Source organism: Parasteatoda tepidariorum, chromosome 6, assembly GCF_982258835.1.
Source record: "Parasteatoda tepidariorum strain Cologne lab strain chromosome 6, Ptep-v5.0, whole genome shotgun sequence".
Lineage (NCBI taxonomy): Eukaryota > Metazoa > Arthropoda > Arachnida > Araneae > Theridiidae > Parasteatoda > Parasteatoda tepidariorum.
Window position 1 is genome coordinate 30,647,874 of NC_141760.1, and position 19,119 is coordinate 30,666,992.

General features: G+C 30.0%; 1 protein-coding gene across 2 annotated transcripts in view; it reads right to left on the reverse strand.

The window, feature by feature from the left end:
- Positions 1-304: 304 nt before the first annotated feature.
- The window catches only part of LOC107438117 (uncharacterized), a 51,685-nt gene continuing 32,870 nt past the window's right edge, over positions 305-19,119 (reverse strand). For both annotated transcript variants that reach the window (XM_043055039.3, XM_043055040.3), the window contains exons 12-15: positions 14,793-14,979; positions 3,737-3,857; positions 3,513-3,628; positions 305-1,336 (exon numbers count right to left, since the gene is read on the reverse strand). In XM_043055039.3, the coding sequence (XP_042910973.2) occupies positions 1,259-1,336; positions 3,513-3,628; positions 3,737-3,857; positions 14,793-14,979 (502 nt within the window). In that variant the 3' untranslated portion in view covers positions 305-1,258. The remainder of the gene's footprint in view (positions 1,337-3,512; positions 3,629-3,736; positions 3,858-14,792; positions 14,980-19,119) is intronic.

A 19,119-nucleotide genomic window follows, 5' to 3' on the forward strand; every position in this document is an offset into this window, starting at 1 on the left:
TCCACCCGAACAGACGTACACGAAGGCAAGTTAATAGAAACGTGTTAAAAATATTATCAAATGAAACAAACTTTGAATCATGTAAAAAGTATGTAATTTTTAAATTAAAGAACGTAACTTTCAAAGAAGAAGGATTAATAATTATTTTTATAACACTTTAACAAGATATTATACTTTGTAATAATTAATATAATATTATCAAAGATTTATAGAAGCTTTAAAGAATTCAAAACTTATTAAATAACATGTACTCAAACACATCTTTTAAGAGCATTATTTTCAAATACCACGAAAAGATTGACACTTTCATATTCAAAATTTTATTAGATTTGTCTTGAATACTACAGAGTACATAAACACTTCACAGTTGCCATAAAACATGTTAAAGTTCGCTTAAATAACATAAAACTAAGTGAAAGGCGATTAATGTCCTTAAAGTTTTCAACAATTATGAAAGTATACTAAATCCATATATGTATAAAACTGTTTTGATTTAAATATTACTTTTAAGCAGTTTTAGATATAATATGTAATGAGTATTATAAATAAAACATTTAAGTACAAAAATTAAGAATAATTCAATATTATTTAATAAAATAATTACCAGTGAATAAAATAATGAGCTTAAAAATATATAAGTAGTAGACAAATGTCTCCAGCATTTTGTGATGAGGCTATTTGGAAAAGTCTACAGTACTTTTTAACATGTCTGATATTCTATTCAAATTAATTACAATCAAGCTATAACTTTTAGAGTAGTTTATAATTGCGTCATGAATTACTCAATCAGACGGAATTTGCTTAAGCTCAATCTATAAGGTTTTAATAAGGCTAATTACTGCAAACTACCAGAAATAAACCAAGCTAGTTGATCAATAAATTAAACATTTTGTAACTAGTCTAATATTATATGGGCTCACTGCAGTAAACCTATGAAGTATCAGACTGATTAGAAATTACTGAAAACTTTTTCAATTAGCCATTCAATTTTCAATTAGTTCAATACAAAATAATGGCAGCAATTTGCCAAGAATCATATCATTCAATTCAACTGCGACTTATATATTAACGACAGGTCAGATCTCACATGTTTTTATTAATTTAAGGTTTCAAACTTATTTTAGCAAACTATAGATATAAACTATTTTTGGCACACAATACTTGGCACAAAAGTTGTTCATGATTATAAATGTTAAGTTTTTCTGTCATCGAAACTATTTCTTTGGCAGAATAATGTTTTCTTCACTTCATTTCATATCTATCGAGCATGTGCTTTGCAAAATGGTTTTCCTCCTTTGGCATAGAAACTTTGACCCTCTAAGTTCTTCTGACAAACCTGCAAATAAAATCAAATGTATTATAAACATTTTTTATTATAGTTCTCTTAGCAAAATATATATTTTTTTATTTCTTTATGTGGCCCTACAAAATACAAACAAATAAATCTCTAATTCTTTTTTTATATTTTATTACGTAGAAATAGAATTAAAATATATACAATTTTCAGCTTTTCAAAGTAAAACTTATAAAGTTTTCTAAATAAAAGTTCAAACCTTTTCAAATGCCCTTTATATTTTAAAAAAAATTAAAAAAACATAAACAATACATTAAAATGGGTCCTTGCATTAACTTAAGAACTGTTGGATTCGATTCAGATTTACAGCTCAAAATACAATCGTTTTTCTTATTTATTAAAGTTTTCTTTATTGCTGATATTTTTTCAGTCACATTCAGTGACATAGTTAAATGGCATTGAAATTTGATTCCCCTTTTTCTTGAATAAATTTCCTAATTTTTTTCATTTTTCTTTTAAAAATATTTGCAAAAGAAAACTTTTAAACACCACTGTCTTAATTATGATTTTTCTTTCTGGCAACCAGATGTTCGTATCAAAACGATGTTAAATCGACCAACTTTGAAATCATTTCCAAGAAACTGCTGAATAATTCTACAAAATTTATTTTGGAAACCTTATACTCATCTGAAATTCATAATAACATGGTGTCGAAAAATATGCAATGTTTTCCAGTATTAATAAACTTTTGAATTTAAAATTTAAAAATTTAAGAAAACATTTAAAAAATAATAATTTTACATGCAAAGCCTCATATAGGATTTTAATGATAAAAAATGAGAGAAAAAAATTTTTTTATCAGTAATTTTTGAAATTGAAACAACTGCTCCAAAAGTGGAAATAGCTCTGATATTTTTTTTACTTGAAAACAACAAGTAAAACTATTTTAAAAATTAATTAGATTGTTAATCAAAATATTAATTAAATTATTTAATTAAATTTATTAGTAAAACTTTTTAACTATTTAGAGAATACAAAAACTTGACGAGAGAAGTTTTTAACATTTCTTTTTAATTATCTTGAACATAAAAATATGAAGTTTATTTAGCAAAACACACAATTTATTTCATAAAAATTAGAAATAAGATAATTTACTCTACTTTTAAAAATTTGAACTCCCTCCTTTTTAAACTTCTATTTGATTTTTGTTGTATTATTGCAGTACATATTAATACAAAATTTTTAATTTTTTTAATGAAACATATGTCTTGAGCTATGATAAAAATAGTAAATTCCAATAAGTCCTTCAAGAAATTGTGAGTGCAAGTTGTAATACCAACTTGAACAGCAAAACTTACTCCTGTTAGCCAGTGTTAAATCATTTCGTTATTTCTTTTATTTCTGTAATTTTGTTTTAATTATTGCAATATCAAAACTAACTGAATCTCTAGTAAGTATCATGCACTCTAAAAAACAGTACCTCTGATTTCAGAGGTAAAAAGGAAACATTTTTGCTTCTGAATTTAAAAGGTATATTGCATTTCTCAAATTTAAAGGTACAACATGACTCATTTTACACTCTTGTTCAGCTTTATGAAACCGAATTTCAAAGGTACAATAAATATCTCCCTCTTAGTTTTTATGTGTGTACCATTTAATGCTACATGTATTTAAGTTATATTGTGTATTCATGTTTCTAACATATTTACATAAGGATATTTTGAGACATTTTTATTGTGCATTGGCTAGAAATGAACAAAGTTCAATCTAACAATTATAAATGGGTGCTAACTCACAAAAGCTATAGCATTGCTATTAATAGCATTGGATGATTTCAATTTTAATGCTTTGTATGTAATCCATATCATACTCTAGCCTTCGCGAGATAACTTAAGACAATGTTGTTTGTAATCCATTTCATACTCTCGCCGTCGCGAGATAACTTAAGAGAATGTTGTTTGTAATCCATATCATACTCTCGCCGTCACGAGATAACTTAAGAGAAGGTTGTTTGTAATCCATATCATACTCTCGCCATCGCGAGATAACTTAAGAGAATTTTGTTTGTAATCCATATTATACTCTAGCCATCGCGAGATAACTTAAGAGAATGTCATACCTCGGAAGGCACTTTTCATCACAAATTTTGATGGTACTTTTTTTAGAGTGTAGGAAGAAAGGGTTACTAGTTTTACATAAAATCACTTATAACACTTACACTGCACTTGAAACACTGAGAATGATAGTTGTTGTTCAGAGCTTCAACCCAACGATCACCAGCTTCTATGGGAAATCCACAACCCACGCATTTAGTTGTGAACAGCTCGTTCCAATCTGTTTACAAAAAATAAATACAGATTAAAATGCAAAAGTCATTGAAAGAGTTTCCAATAATAACACATATTTGCCCAGAATATTAGTTTTGTTGAAAGCTCTCTGTACCTTTCTCACAGTATGGCAACCCGTCTTCCAAGTAAAACGAGTTATTTCCGAATGGTTTTTTGCAATAAGCGCAAATAAAACACTCCGGATGCCATTGTCTATCCAAAGCATTGAGGCAATCCTGAAAGAGTAATTCGTATTTATAGATGCTAAAGATAGACAAGTAATTATTATTCATAGATTTTAAATATGGACAAGTAATTCTTATTTATTGTCGTTAAAGATAAACAAGTAGTTCTTATGTGTAAGTATTCAGAGAGGTGAAAGTAATTAATAACAATCATGGAGGGTGGTATAGTAACTCTTATTTGTGGAAGAAAAGTTGGGAAAATAGTTTTTGTCTATCGAAAAACAGGTATTTTTAGATGGCGATAGTGACAAGTAATTTGTACGAAATTTAATAAAAAAATTATTCTTAACTTCAAAAAGATTATAACTCCAAAATGGTCGGTTTACCCATACATAAGTAAGTTCTAGATCAACTTACATTAAATATGCACTTAAACAGAAACTATCACCAGAAACCGGGATTAGCGACGTTTTAAAAAGAGGTTCTCAGCTCAATTTTATTTAACAAACCAAATTTTATTTTACTTTATAGCCGGAGTTAAACAACCAACACAATTCTGAGTTTCCAACTAACAGTGTTAAACTCCTTGGCCTTGTAATTTTGAACCCAGCCCGGAAGAAAAGGGAACTTCTGGATTAAGCATTGGAATAAACTAGACTTCCTGGAAGACTGCTGAAGACATCCCATGATTACTCTGATATCAATTGGATTCTAACCCATGGTCTGTCAAAAAATTTTTTGTCAGCACCGTGGTCAGTGAAGCTCGTGGCAAAATTTTTATCAACCGGGCAATATCTGGAAATCGGACATGGGTCATCTCATTGAGAGGCAAATGCTCTATACTCTGAATCTTCACAGCTCTAATAAAGTAATAAGCGCTGTCAGGACTCTTCAGAATAAAATTTAGCGAGCCTGAAAAAAGCAAGAAAAATAGTGAAGAAAACAAGATAACATACAGCTCCAATATCGAAAACATGAGCTGCGATGGCTCAGAAGATAGAGCGTTCGTTTTCCAATGATTTGAACAGGGGTTCGATCCCGGCGATAGCTGGTCGATGCGAATTCCTAATCCGGCTTGCACCAACCACAGTGCTGACGTGAAATATCCTCAGCGGTAGACGGACCAAGCGTTAAAGAGTCCCCTTGCCATCAGGCCAACAGTGGGAGGTTCTCGTGGTCCTCCTCTCCATGTAACGCAAATGTGGGTTAGTTTCATCAAAAAGTCCTCCACGAAGGCAAATTCTCCCAATAATTGGTCCAGGAGTTTCCTTGTCATCTGGATTGGGTTCAAAACTACAAGGCTAAGGAGTTGAACATTAGTAATCGTAAACCCAAAAATTGGGTCGGCTGTTCCACGACGGTTATAAAATTATAAAATATCAAAAACATGAAATGTAAGTATTTTTTAAGACAGAACGAGACTGGACTTTAGTTTTGAGGGATAAAATTTGTTTTATATGTATTTTCAATGAAGCTTAATAAATTAATAAGTTTTTTAATTGTCTTTTCTACTTTGCAATTGCACTGAAAAATATTTTTTATTAAATCATCGGTGATTCAACTTGCTTAAATCCAGACCACCTGACTGTTACCTGACAAATTGGAAACTTTGCCCCCATGTGTATACAAAATTATTCCTAACTTCTTGTGGCACCTTCTTTTTCATGTGATGTGAAATTATTAATTCCTTTAAACTTTGTAAATTTCGTATATTTAATCAATTAATCCATAGTTGAAAATATTTTGTAATCTCTTACACGTAATCTCTCCAACTATTATCCGCATCTCTCTGATGCTGCACGAATTTGTGCCTAAATTTTTCCTCATTCGATTTTCACCACTCCTTCACGTAATCATAATTTTCGTATTCTTCGCCGGATGCTCGACCATGGCTAACAAATGCCATAGATGTGTCATCCATTCCAGTTCATGAAATGCTTGCCATTTTGGCAGTCATTCAAATGACGCCAAGTACAGTACTATGTAAGTAGTCCTTGAATCGAAACTCGGCATTACATTTAATATATCGGATGTGCAGCTATGCTACATGTTTATCCTCTTGCTTTCTATTAACAGCACTGTTCCTCTATGACCCCAGTTCTTAAATTTTCTAGACACAACTTTGCCTGTAACTTTAACTCAAAACGCTGTTAATTGTTTTCGATTTCTTTGACTTCTGCTTCTTTCTCTAATCTCTTTTTCAACAATCTTTCTAGTTGCAACTTCGTCTCTTCCATTTTATAAGTTTTGTCGTTTACAATTAAATTCCGCATCCAGGATTTAATTATCTCAACAGTTACTTTTAATTCCAATCCCCACGCCATGGACACCAAATCACTTTTTTATTCTGTCAACAAAAAATGACGTGATTCTTCTACTAGTCTTTTCTAAGGAAGACATCAATGTTAGTTATAATTCAACTTCAAAAGACACCTCGTTTCACGGAACTGCAAAGTCTGATATATATATATATATATATATATATATATATATATATATATATATATATATATATATATATATATATATGTGGTGCCGATTCTGTAGTGCCAGTTCCTATCTGTAGTGCCAGTTCCAATCTATAGTACCAGTTCCTGTGCTGTAAGCTGATCTAGCTAGAGATCTAACCAGATTATGACAGATTATGTAAGCTGCAAGTTAGACCCCGTGCGAATTTCCCAAAGACACGAGAGACACGGGAGCGCGTAATGGAACTAACAAAAAAGGAGACGCTGATGAATTCCAAAAGAGGATGAGCGATCATGATTTTCTTTTTAACTTCACGATGACGAACTCATTTATTTTGTGTTGTTCCTGTGTTTGTTTATCGTCCATCTTTATGTAAATTTAGCGTTTAATATATGTTTTGTTAAAGTACAGTGCCTCTTATTTTCAAAGACGACCACTCATGCCGTCCCCACATAATCAGAAGTGGTTTCAAGAACAAATTGATGGTGAAGAAATTAGATTGAGAAAAAATTGCTAGTAAAAAGAAAATTATTGGCGAAGAAAATTGGATGCCGAATGGTTTCATTCTTGTGAGAGTTAGTAACGGAATGGCGTTGTGATGAAACTTTCATTTTTTTTATTTCATCTCTGCAACTACAATTGGGGTACGTATCGTACATTTGTGACATCTACATTTATTATTAGACTTTTATTCATTAATCAAAAATGATTCTTAACGATATTAAGCAAGTAAGCAAAGCATTGAAAAATTTTAAAAAAGACAAAATAGGACTTTTACATAAATTTATTTTCGATGTAGAAGGCGATCGTTCAAACAGAAAACGATTAAGAAATTTTACTGGTTTCAATTTTACTTTAGACAGCGAAGAATTTCAAAATAAATTAAAAAATATTGAAAAAGAATTCACTCTTAACCAACTTATAACTCTTTCCAATATTCTAAATATTTCGTACGAAGGCAATGAAACCGAAATTGCAATAAACATGTTGACGTTATTAATGGATTTGAATAAACTGGCAGAGCTCGCCAATAGCGCCAACGCGTCTAGTTCAGAGTCGGACGACGACATAAGCAATCCTCAAAGTGAAACTGAACCTTTGATTAAAGAGAAGGAACACAATTTTCCAGTGCAGAGAAATGATGAAAATAAAAACAGTAATTCGTGTTTAAAAGATAAAAATAATTCCTGTAGAAATTTCGAATTTCAAAATGTTGCTATTAATTATTCTGATATCGAAAGTACTATTTCTAAGTATAATGCAGGATCGCATGAAAATATTGTTCATTGGATCGAACATTTCGAAAATATTTCAAAATTGTTTAATTTGTCAGATTTACAAAAATTTATTTTTGCCAAAAGATCTCTTGGTGGTAACGCCTCTTTATTTGTCAGAACTGTACCGGAAATAAATTCATGGCGAAAATTAAAGGAAGCTTTGATTGACGAATTTTCTTTTGAAATTAATTCTGCCAATTTGCATGATCTTTTAAGTAGACGAAAAATGAAGGATTGTGAATCGGCTCAAGAATATTATTTAAAGATGAAAGAGATCTGTAATTTCGGAAAAATAGACGATGCTGCTTTTATGCATTATGTAATTAAGGGGATTAACGATAAGCATGAAAACAAAATTGTTTTGTACGGCTGCAAAAATTTGTCCGAATTTAAAGAGAAACTTAAAGTTTATGAAATAATAAAAAGTGATTCCGCAGAGAGTAAAAATGCTTTCGATAAAATCAGAACAAAACATGACTTTGATAGTAAATATAATTCTTATGATAGAACAAAAGCAAAATATGATGATAGGTATAATGTAAGAAACGATGTTTCAAATAGGAATAAAAATAAATATGAAAATAATAATGAAAAGATAAGGTATAATACTGATGTTGAAACTTTTAATAATAAATTGTGTTACAATTGTGGTTCAAGAAATCATATTTCAAAATATTGCATACATAAAGATAAGGGTTTAAAGTGCTTTAAATGTGAAGCGTTTGGACACAAAGCTTCGCAATGTCCAAAATCAAATGCAAAAACGGAAGTTGCTACTTTAAATGTTAGCGTAGAGCCAAAGTTGTTTAAAATGGTAATAATTGATAACTTAACTGTGAAGTCTTTGATTGATACAGGAAGTCAAGCCACTTTAATCAAAAGATCAATTTTTAATAATTTAAACTCCAAAGAACTATTTCCATTTAATTCTACTCTAAACGGATTTGATAAATCAAAAGTGACTCCGTTAGGTTATTTTAAAGAAAGTATTAAAATTGATGATTTCAATTGTTTTTCTGAAATATGTGTTGTAGAAAATGATATGATGCCGTATGACGCTATTATAGGCCTTAATGTCTTAATGCACGGTGAAACAATAATCAATGAAAATGGTATCACAATTAAAAATAAAATTCCGTGTTTTGATGAAGTAAACTATTTGTCTATGTTACCAATCGATCTTACTATATCTGATGAAGTTGAAATTAACATAGATCCTTGTGTTCCTAATGTTTTAAAAAAAAAGTTACAACAATTAGTTTTAGATTATGCGCCAGATAAACTTAAGACAACTAATGTGGAAATGAACATTTTGGTTAAAAGTCAGGAACCGATATTTCACCAGCCACGTAGATTGCCGTTTTCTGAAAAGAAGACTGTTGAAGCTCAAGTCGTTGAATGGTTAAAACAAGGAATAGTGGAGCCTAGTTCTTCCGAATATTGTAGTCCCGTTGTAATAGTTAAGAAAAAAGACGGATCTCCTCGTATTTGCATAGATTATAGAAAATTAAATAAGATAATTGTCAAAGATAGATTTCCTCTCCCATTAATTGAAGACATTTTAGATAGACTACAAGACTCGAAAATTTTCAGTACAATTGATCTTAAGAACGGATTCCTACATGTCGATGTAAATAAAGATAGTAGAAAATACACTTCATTTGTGACACATGAAGGACAATATCAATTTCTTAAAGTTCCTTTTGGACTATGCAACTCTCCCGCTGTATTTCAAAGATACATAAACACCATTTTCCGAACTTTGATTAATGAGGGTATAGTTTTACCATATTTAGACGACATTATAATTCTGTCCTCCTCCCTTGAAGAAGGTATTGAACGACTTAATCGGGTTTTAAATATTGCTAGTGAATATGGACTTAATATTAATTTCAAGAAGTCCCATTTCTTAAAGAAGCGCATTGAATTTTTAGGTCATGTGATAGAGGATGGAAAAATATTCCCATCTACCTTGAAAACCAAAGCAGTTCTTAACTTTCCGGAGCCAACAAATTTGAAAAAAATTCATAGTTTTTGGGATTGACCGGATACTTCAGAAAATTTATTCCGAACTATTCTATAATAGCTAGACCGCTGAGTGACCTGCTAAAAAAAGATCATAAGTTTAAGTTTAGCATTGAAGAAAAGAAAGCGTTTAATCAATTAAAATCTTTGTTAGCCCAAAATAAAGATACTGGAATTAAGACTATAAAAGAACTACTTAAAATTTCGAATTATGAAGATTATTGCAATAGAAACGGAATTTTGTATAAATTTGTTGATGGCAAAGAATTGGTGGTTGTGCCAGAAAATATGCAAATCGAAATTATAAGAACAGCTCATGAGAAAGGACACTCTGGAATTAAATATACGGAAAAAGAAATCGAGGAATATTATTTCATACCCAAACTTAGACAGAAAATAGAAAACATCATAACAAATTGTGTTCATTGCATACTGATGAATCATAAAAGAGGAAAGAAAGAGGGACTATTACATCCATTGCATAAAGAAGATATGCCTTTGAAAACTTTTTATATTGATCATCTCGGACCTTTGGAGAGCACCCATAAAAATTATAAATATGTGTTAACGATAATAGATGCTTTTACCAAGTTTGTATGGATTTATCCCACGAAGACTACTACGTCAGCTGAAACTTTAGCCAAATTAGAAATCCAAAAAGCTGTATTTGGAAATCCTTCCCAGATAATTTCAGATAGGGGTACAACATTTACCTCCAGTGAATTTGCTGATTATTGCTCGAAAGAAAATATTAAACATCATTTAATAACAACAGGTTTACCAAGAGCTAACGGACAAGTAGAGCGTATTAATCAAACCATCATATCGATTCTTTCAAAATTATCCATAGAAAATCCAGCTGAATGGTACAAGCGTACAAATAAAGTTCAACAAGCGATAAATTCAACCTATCAAAGAAGCATAGACACTACTCCATTTGAATTGCTTTTTGGGACAAAAATGAACACTAATGGACTGGGAAAACTAAAGGAAATGATCGAAATTGAATTTCAGTCACAGTTTGACACCCAAAGAGAGGAACTAAGAAAAAACGCAAAGCAACAAATTTTTAAAATTCAACAAGAAAATAAAAAGACCTATAATTTAAGAAGAAAGGAGCCAAAATCCTACGAAATTGGAAATTTGGTCGCCATCAAAAGAACCCAATTTGGACCTTATTTGAAGCTAAAATCTAAGTACCTTGGCCCTTACAAAATAACAAGAGTAAAAGGAGGAAATACCTATGATGTAGTAAAAGAAGGGAATCACGAAGGACCCAACTGCTCGACAACGTGTGCGGAGTATCTTAAATCATGGAGCGGTTGCCAAGAAGAATTTTAGCGGTTGCCAAGAAGAATTTTAGTACTTGCCAAGACAAAAAAAAATAAAGACTGTAATTTTTGAAGATGAAAAATTAGTTGCTAAAGAATTTGATTTTTGAAGAAGACGTAAAGAAAGACGAAAGAATTTAAAGACGAAAGACGTAAAAGAAGACGAAAGAATTTAAAGACGTAAAAGAAGACGAAAGAATTTAAAGACGAAAGACGTAAAAGAAGACGAAAGAATTTAAAGACGTAAAAGAAGACGAAAGAATTTAAAGACGTAAAAGAAGATGAAAGAATTTAAAGACGAAAGACGTAAAAGAAGACGAAAGACGTGAAAGAAGACAAAAGAATTTAAAGACGAAGAAGTTCAAGACGAAAGACGTTAAAAAAAAAGACGAAAGACGCTAAGGAAAAAAGACCAAAGACGTTGAAAAGAAAAGAAGACGAAGCCTTTGAAGAAGAGAAAAGACGTGCAAAGATGGAAGAGTGAACGTGCCTGAACTGATACACTCTTACCTGAAAGATTTTTTTTTCATGAAAGACACTAACCTAAAACATTTATTTTTCAGTTATTAATTTTATTTGTCAGTCTGTTCTGCTTTTTCTTTTTTATTCTTTTTAGAGTCGCTGGAGGACCAGCCGAAATGCAGGACGGCCGATTCTGTGGTGCCGATTCTGTGGTGCCGATTCTGTAGTGCCAGTTCCTATCTGTAGTGCCAGTTCCAATCTATAGTACCAGTTCCTGTGCTGTAAGCTGATCTAGCTAGAGATCTAACCAGATTATGACAGATTATGTAAGCTGCAAGTTAGACCCCGTGCGAATTTCCCAAAGACACGAGAGACACGGGAGCGCGTAATGGAACTAACAAAAAAGGAGACGCTGATGAATTCCAAAAGAGGATGAGCGATCATGATTTTCTTTTTAACTTCACGATGACGAACTCATTTATTTTGTGTTGTTCCTGTGTTTGTTTATCGTCCATCTTTATGTAAATTTAGCGTTTAATATATGTTTTGTTAAAGTACAGTGCCTCTTATTTTCAAAGACGACCACTCATGCCGTCCCCACATATATATATATATATATATATATATATATATATATATATATATATATTTATATAGTAATATTTAATCCTTGTAATTGAGTTTCAAAATTAATTTGAAGTCAAGACGTCTGATTTTGAGACTTTGGGCAGCTCTATAAAAGTTTACATATTGCGTACAATGCATAAATTATTTTGTACATAAATTACAGACGTGCTTAATAACTTAATTTGTTACTTTCAGTATATCATTTCAGAAATACATGCAGTTATTACATTATAAGTAAAAGTGTCTCCATTCAAATTTCTCATGGAGTAACTGTAAGTTTGTCAAAAAGCGTAGGGCATTATTATTATATCAAATGTTTTGAAATAAGCAAATAAAACTTCTCACTTTCAATGCACATAATCCTAAATATTTTAACCTAATAAGATATTATAATAAGATATTATTAACATAATAAGATATTATAATAAGATATTATTAACCTAATAAGATATTATTTCTGAATGGAATTCCAGAAAATGTGCTTAATAAATGCCCTTCTCTAGACAAATCTTTTATCAAAATGTCGTGTTTAATTTCAATAGGTAGGGAAGAGATCTGGAGTTTAAATTTAAGTCATTTATATGTTGCTGTATTGTGTTATTTCGCAAGGTTTACTAGGAGAACAGGCTTACAACCTTTCAATAAAGCGCGAAGAGTTAATTAAACAGGATTAGAATAAATTAGAAAATACTGCCTTTCAGAAAGAACTCGAATGTAAATAATAATCAAATAAAGCTACAAATAGTCGGCATTGTTTAGGTTCTAAAAGTATAATACCTTGTAAGAAAAAATTCCTTGTTGGTTAATTTTCGTTAAATTTTTTTGATTTCAATCATTTTTCCTCTGGAGGAAATAAAACAAATTAAGTGATTTTGTGGAAAGAATAAAAAGAAAACACATAATATTTTTTCATCAACTAAACCCTCTAGAGGTAGTCTGTATTTGGGTCGAATTCACAATCTCAAAGAGTATTCGCAATTTTAATTGCAGGTATTGGTTTCGCCATTTAAAATATGCTAATTTGACTTCAGTTATTTCATTTATCAAATGCCAGCCAGTTGACTATAAAAAGTCATTAGACTTCTGGCCCTTCCAATATTTTTCTGCATCTACATTTCAACAACACAATGCAATGTACTTGTCAGTGTAAAAGTCATTCACGTGCGCAGTTGAATATAAATAGGTGAATTGACATTTTTTAAATGAAAAAGATGGCACGACTACAGTCATGCTCGGTCATAAGTTCAAAAGTGGCAGTTGCAGCTAAGCGTGCAGCATCTGGAGCATAATGGGAACCGCTGTTGTGAACATTTCAGCTCTTTTCACTTAAAAAGCCTGCAGTTACAGTGAGAAAAGATTGCCTGAAGACTGTATTTATTTCTAGTTTTGGCAAATTTTTGATGAAATTCAAGTTATATTGCTTCCTTTCTTTGCCAAATAGTCTGCTCTCTCATTTTCTTCGATATAACAATGAGAGGCCTATCCACAAAATAGACACTTTGCGTGAATCTGCTTGTTGAATATGAGAATTAATTTTCTCTTGACAAAGCCTGGATGTTGAATCTGTTAAGATTATTACAGCTTTTTCAAAGAAACTCTATCGAAGAAAAAGCTGATAATATAAATTGATTCAAGTTCACCGCTAAAATGAGTAGAAAAACTTCCAACTTGTAGATAGAAGTAAATGCGCATGAGAAAATTCTAAAGGGAACCGCACGTGTTTATATATTGTCATTCAGAAATAGATAGGGAACATCAAGGATATTCTCATGTATAGTCTCAGTGCAAAAATCTGTCTTTTTAATTTTCTGATTAACACTAAACCTGACATTAAAGTCCATGAATTTCATGGAATTAGCAAAAGCGAACAGTTTAATGGGAGTATTGTTTATTGTTCGGTAACAATCAGTGTCCGGAATTTATTGGATTGGGGAAATTTATTTATATTCCTTTGGATTTAAGATTACGTTCTCGTTAATGATCCTAGTCACCCCAAAATAAATTGTTAGTACTCCAATTTTATCAGTAGATGTTTTTACTTTTGGTTCCCAGATGAAATTGCAATCGCAAAAAGAAAGATGAGAACAGTTACGGTCAGTTATATCGAGAAAACCAGTGGTCTCCATCACCATTATAAAATTTGTGACCAAAATTCTATTAAACTTAGTAATAAGTTTTGTTTGCGAATAGTTAGTAAAATATTAAAGGTTAGTTTAAAATTGGATCTACGTTTCCCAAAACTAAAACTAAGTTGAAATTTTGAAAGATACTATCTAAACATCGGTTAAATAAATTGGGAAAGTGCCTTTTTTAGTTAAACATTATTATATTTATAACTTTGAAAAATTCAAGATAAAAATATGAAAGATGGTCCTGTCGCTTAAGACTTCTTAAATCGAATATTAACTTTAACGTAAGGCAATTAAATATGAGAAAAATATACGAAATAAGAACCATGGTGTTTGTATAAGGTTTGAAATATTGTTGTTGTTGTTTTGTTGACAAAGAAATGACATTTGGTGACAAATAAGTGAAATAATGATAATGTAAAATACGTTTTTAGAAATTTTCCTCCCTATGCAAATTAAATGCTTCGTCTTTTAATTAAAGCCTTCAAGTTTATTAAACCGCTTTGAACCTTAAAAACTTAAAACTCTAAAATTGGAAACAAATATACTCGAAATAAAGAAGAAGATCAAAAATGGTTAGATGATGTAACTTAAAGTCTAACCATAATGATAACTTCGAACTGGAAAAGCACAATGAAAGAATATGCAATCATATCTAGAACTTACCCCCTTAATTCTGACATTGCATTTATTACAAATAGGTGCCAAGAAAGCTTCATAGCAATTCTCACAATACAACTGGCCTTGTTCTTCCACAAAACCAACTTCGATAAGCTGCGTTTTGCAGTGAAGATTATTGCAATGGAAATGGTCTGGGCACCATGTCCTGTTCAGTGCAATTATAAATGGTCCTCTGAAAAAGGAAATATGAATGACATTTAACTTGATTTCAATATTAAATTATAAATTGTAAAAAAAATCACTCAGCATCACATTTATTTGCATTAATTAAACAATATACTATTAAGGAAACAATTGAAATTACGACGTGCACCATAACTTTATATGAGTCATATAGTTGTGATTTTCAATCATCAGCGCCATCTAGATTTCTCAACTTTAACTTAAAATAATTTCTGCTACAGTTTTACCAGGCATACTCTATTAAATAAGCAATTTTATTAGGTTCTGTTGCTTACATTGTTTTACTGAAAATAAATACACCGTTTATCATATAAGTTATATTCATTTCAATGAAAAATTCTAGATGTTTGCAAATGGACGACTTGTACGTAAAACAGAATCAGTATGGTAACCGGTTAAATCAAAATCAGTCATATCATTATAATCGATTTTGAATTTAATCTGGTTCTACTTATATTGAATGTACTATAAACTAATTATATTTAACTTATATTATAGTAAACCCTAAGTTTAATATAGTTAGTTTAGAATAGAATAGTTATGATGATTAATATTTACAATTTTAGTTAGTAGAATAGTAATAATTATTTACTAAAATCATATGCTTTTAATTATAGTTACTTGATAGCATGTGAATAATGAATGTTTCTTGTAATTTAGTGAAGGAATAAATAAATTGCTTAGATTTTCTGGAAACAACCTTTATTGATCTTCATATCTTATTATGGCATGATATATATTAAAATAAATTTTTAAAAAAACAGATACTTATTTCCAAATATTTCAAAACATTTAAATACGTTTCATTTACTTCATATTTTCAGTAATCACTCTTGCTGAATAAAAAAATTCAAATCAGTTTTATTTAGAAACAAATTAAAATAAAGCAAGATTTGTTTTCATCTTTGTCCGAAGTTATTTCATTTTATATTAGATGTTAAAAGAAAGTATTGTTTTACTTCATTAAGCGATATGGTAGTAGGGCGAGCCTCATACAATCGCACGTTTTTAATCAATCATTAAATAACATATTGAACATTGCTAGGTTTTTTGTAGGTTCATAAACCTCGATTTCTCGATTTTTGAGCATTCCACATATGCGGTCTTTTGGTCTATACATCTTCTAACAAAGAACTTTTTAATTTTAATGTTTTCTATATTTTCAAATAATTAATATTCATTATAAAACAAATATTCTTATTCATTACTGTAATTTTTGTTATTACAAAGAATTTATTATGAATATAATTAAAACAATATCTCATAGATATCGCAATCCATCGAAAATTTGTTTGTTCTTGCCAACGATGCTCTGATTTTTCGAATCGAAATCAGTTATGGGACATTTTACAACAGGAATGGAACTCTATATCAGCTGAAGTGATTAATGGTTTTGTCAGAAAGAATGCCACGCATATGTAGGGTTATAATAAAAGCAAAAGGTGGATGGTTCGAGGAATCTAAGATTTAAATGTTAATTTATTTAGTTACAAAATACGAATATCAAACAGGTCAAATATATGTTAAATATTTGACCTGTTGTAAATAAAATAGTTTAGTAAAAATGCAAATTTTTTATACTATTGTTATTATCTTTTTAGAATTATTTATGTAATTATTGTTATAACTTCTTATTTTAATTTAATGTAAAGTAAAAATATCACAACCAAACTAATACATCTATGCAATAATTATAAACAATAATAATTACAATAATGGATAAGAGTATTTGTTTTATAATAAATATTAATTATTTGAAAATATAGAAAACATTAAAATTAAAAAGTTCTTTGGTAGAAGATGTAAAGACCAAAGGACAGCATATGTGGAATGCTCAAAAATCGAGAAAAGTACGCATGTTTTTCAAAATTCTATAACTTCGTCAAAAAAAATCAAATCGATCTGAAATTTTGAGGGCTTACATAGAACGGTTCAAATAACTATTTTCTATTAACAGAAGGTACAAAATCTTTTTTTGCAAGTTTGGAAAGTGTTCAAACTTAACAACTTTTTTCACCATAAAAACAACCCATGATGAAAAGCTGGATTCAGTTCGCAAAAAACAAAGTATTGCAATTTGATCATATGTAACTAACTGTAGAGGGTTCGTTTTAGAACATATCAAATTTTCATGCAATTTGAATGATTTTTCGCAGTTCTATGAACATTTGAATTTAGACCTTTTTTTTGTAGATTTCAAAATTTTCGCAAACTTTTGACCGGTAGTGTATTCAGTTTTAAATATGTAAATAGGTTTCAATTGGTATTTTACTATTACTCGTAGTGCGAATTAGTGTTTGGAGTGCATTGTTAAGCGAGGCAGCTGATAATATTACAGGAACTGTATCATTGTTGCTAACTTCACTAGAAATGATGTTCGAACTTATTAAAAGTTAGATTCGATTACCACGCGTTGGAGAGTATTTTTATTAGGTTTGACTTTACATCACCATGAGGCGATGCTAATCTAGTTGTGCTCGGATGAAGTTCAGTGTAAGTAATATAATAATATGCCTCCGCACACATGATTTATGAATGCATGCTCTTCTATCATGATTGGCTTAAAAATTAATGATAAAGGCATTTAATTCAGCCTAATTAGTTGAAGAATAATTCAGGCTATTACAGCAATACATTATACGATGTCATTAATGTAGGGAAAAAACTGTAAGTATTAATATCACAGCTTCAAAATGTATTTTTTAGATACATTTTTGAGATTTTGTGAATTAACTACTCATAAATAAATAACATTTTAATACATAATTAAAAAGTAGCAAAAATGCGGAATGAAAAGTTGAAACACTCACTATGAATGCATGCTTTTCTATCATGATTGGCATAAAAATTAATAGTAATGACATTTAATTTAGCCTAATTAGTTGAAGACAAATTCAGACTACTACAGCAATACATTATACGATGTTATTAGCATTGGGAAAAAACTGTAAGCATTAATATTATAGCTTCAAAATGTATTTTTTAGCTTAATTTTTGAGATTTTGTGAATTAACCTGCTCATAAATAAATAATATTTTAAAACACAGTAAAAAAAGTAGAAGAAATGTGGAATGGAAAGTTGAAACATTTACTGAAAAGAATTTTACTTAGCTTTTGTGTTGTATCAATACGTATTGTAAAATTTATATCTAATATTCCTTTTAGAGATAAGCTACTTAAAGGCATTTTAAGAACCAAATTTCTTTTTTAGGGGAAGTAGCTGGGGAGGTTTCTGTGCTTTGTATTTTTTTCTTAATAAAGAATTGTAGAAATGCAATACTTTATAACAAAAGAATATATAGCAAACAATAATTCATGAAAAGTAAACCTATGTCTAGACAGTCAGATATATTTCATATTAAACGATACTTGAAGAATTTGGAATTAGTGTTCTAACTTTCGGAAGAAAATATTGTTTGATTTTCGTTACTTTTTCCTTTTTTCAGGTCTCAGAGACATCGGAAAAGGCTTATTTCGAAAAGGCCTAAAATATCGTCTGACTTAATCAGGCATAGTATTATACGTTAATGTATTTATTATACGTTGCACAAAAAATACTTTGACGTTACAAAATGATGTAATGCTATATCACCATCATTAAAGTTAACATTTAGAAATAAATTGAAGAAATACACTCAAAACATTATCCCACGTTTTTTCCTTGTACAAAATAAACTTTTTGCTTGCGTATTATTTTTGCTATTTGTGCCTTTATTTTCTAACATAACAGTTCTTTATTCTTTTAAAAATAGAATAAAAAGGAGAATTTTGATCCCTCGACCTAAGCACTTAAAGTTACCACGAGAGAAAAAGAATAATTTTGCTGTAATCAATTTTAATGCACTATGCTATTCTATTTCATTCATTGGATTCGGGTAATTTTAGTAATACCGAATAAAGTAATAAAACTTCACATGAATGTAAACATCTTTTCATGCGAGAACATGCATAATTTAATATTTACAACAGAAATTTGTCTTAAACGTTTCCTTTTTCAAAGTAATTAAGCTTTAGAAGCAATCAAGCTCCACAAATTTAGAAAATTTATTTGTTAGTTTGTTCGAAATTGCAGACCCAATGTTAATCTAATTGCATTGAACTACGTTTCATAAATGATTTCAGCTTGTAA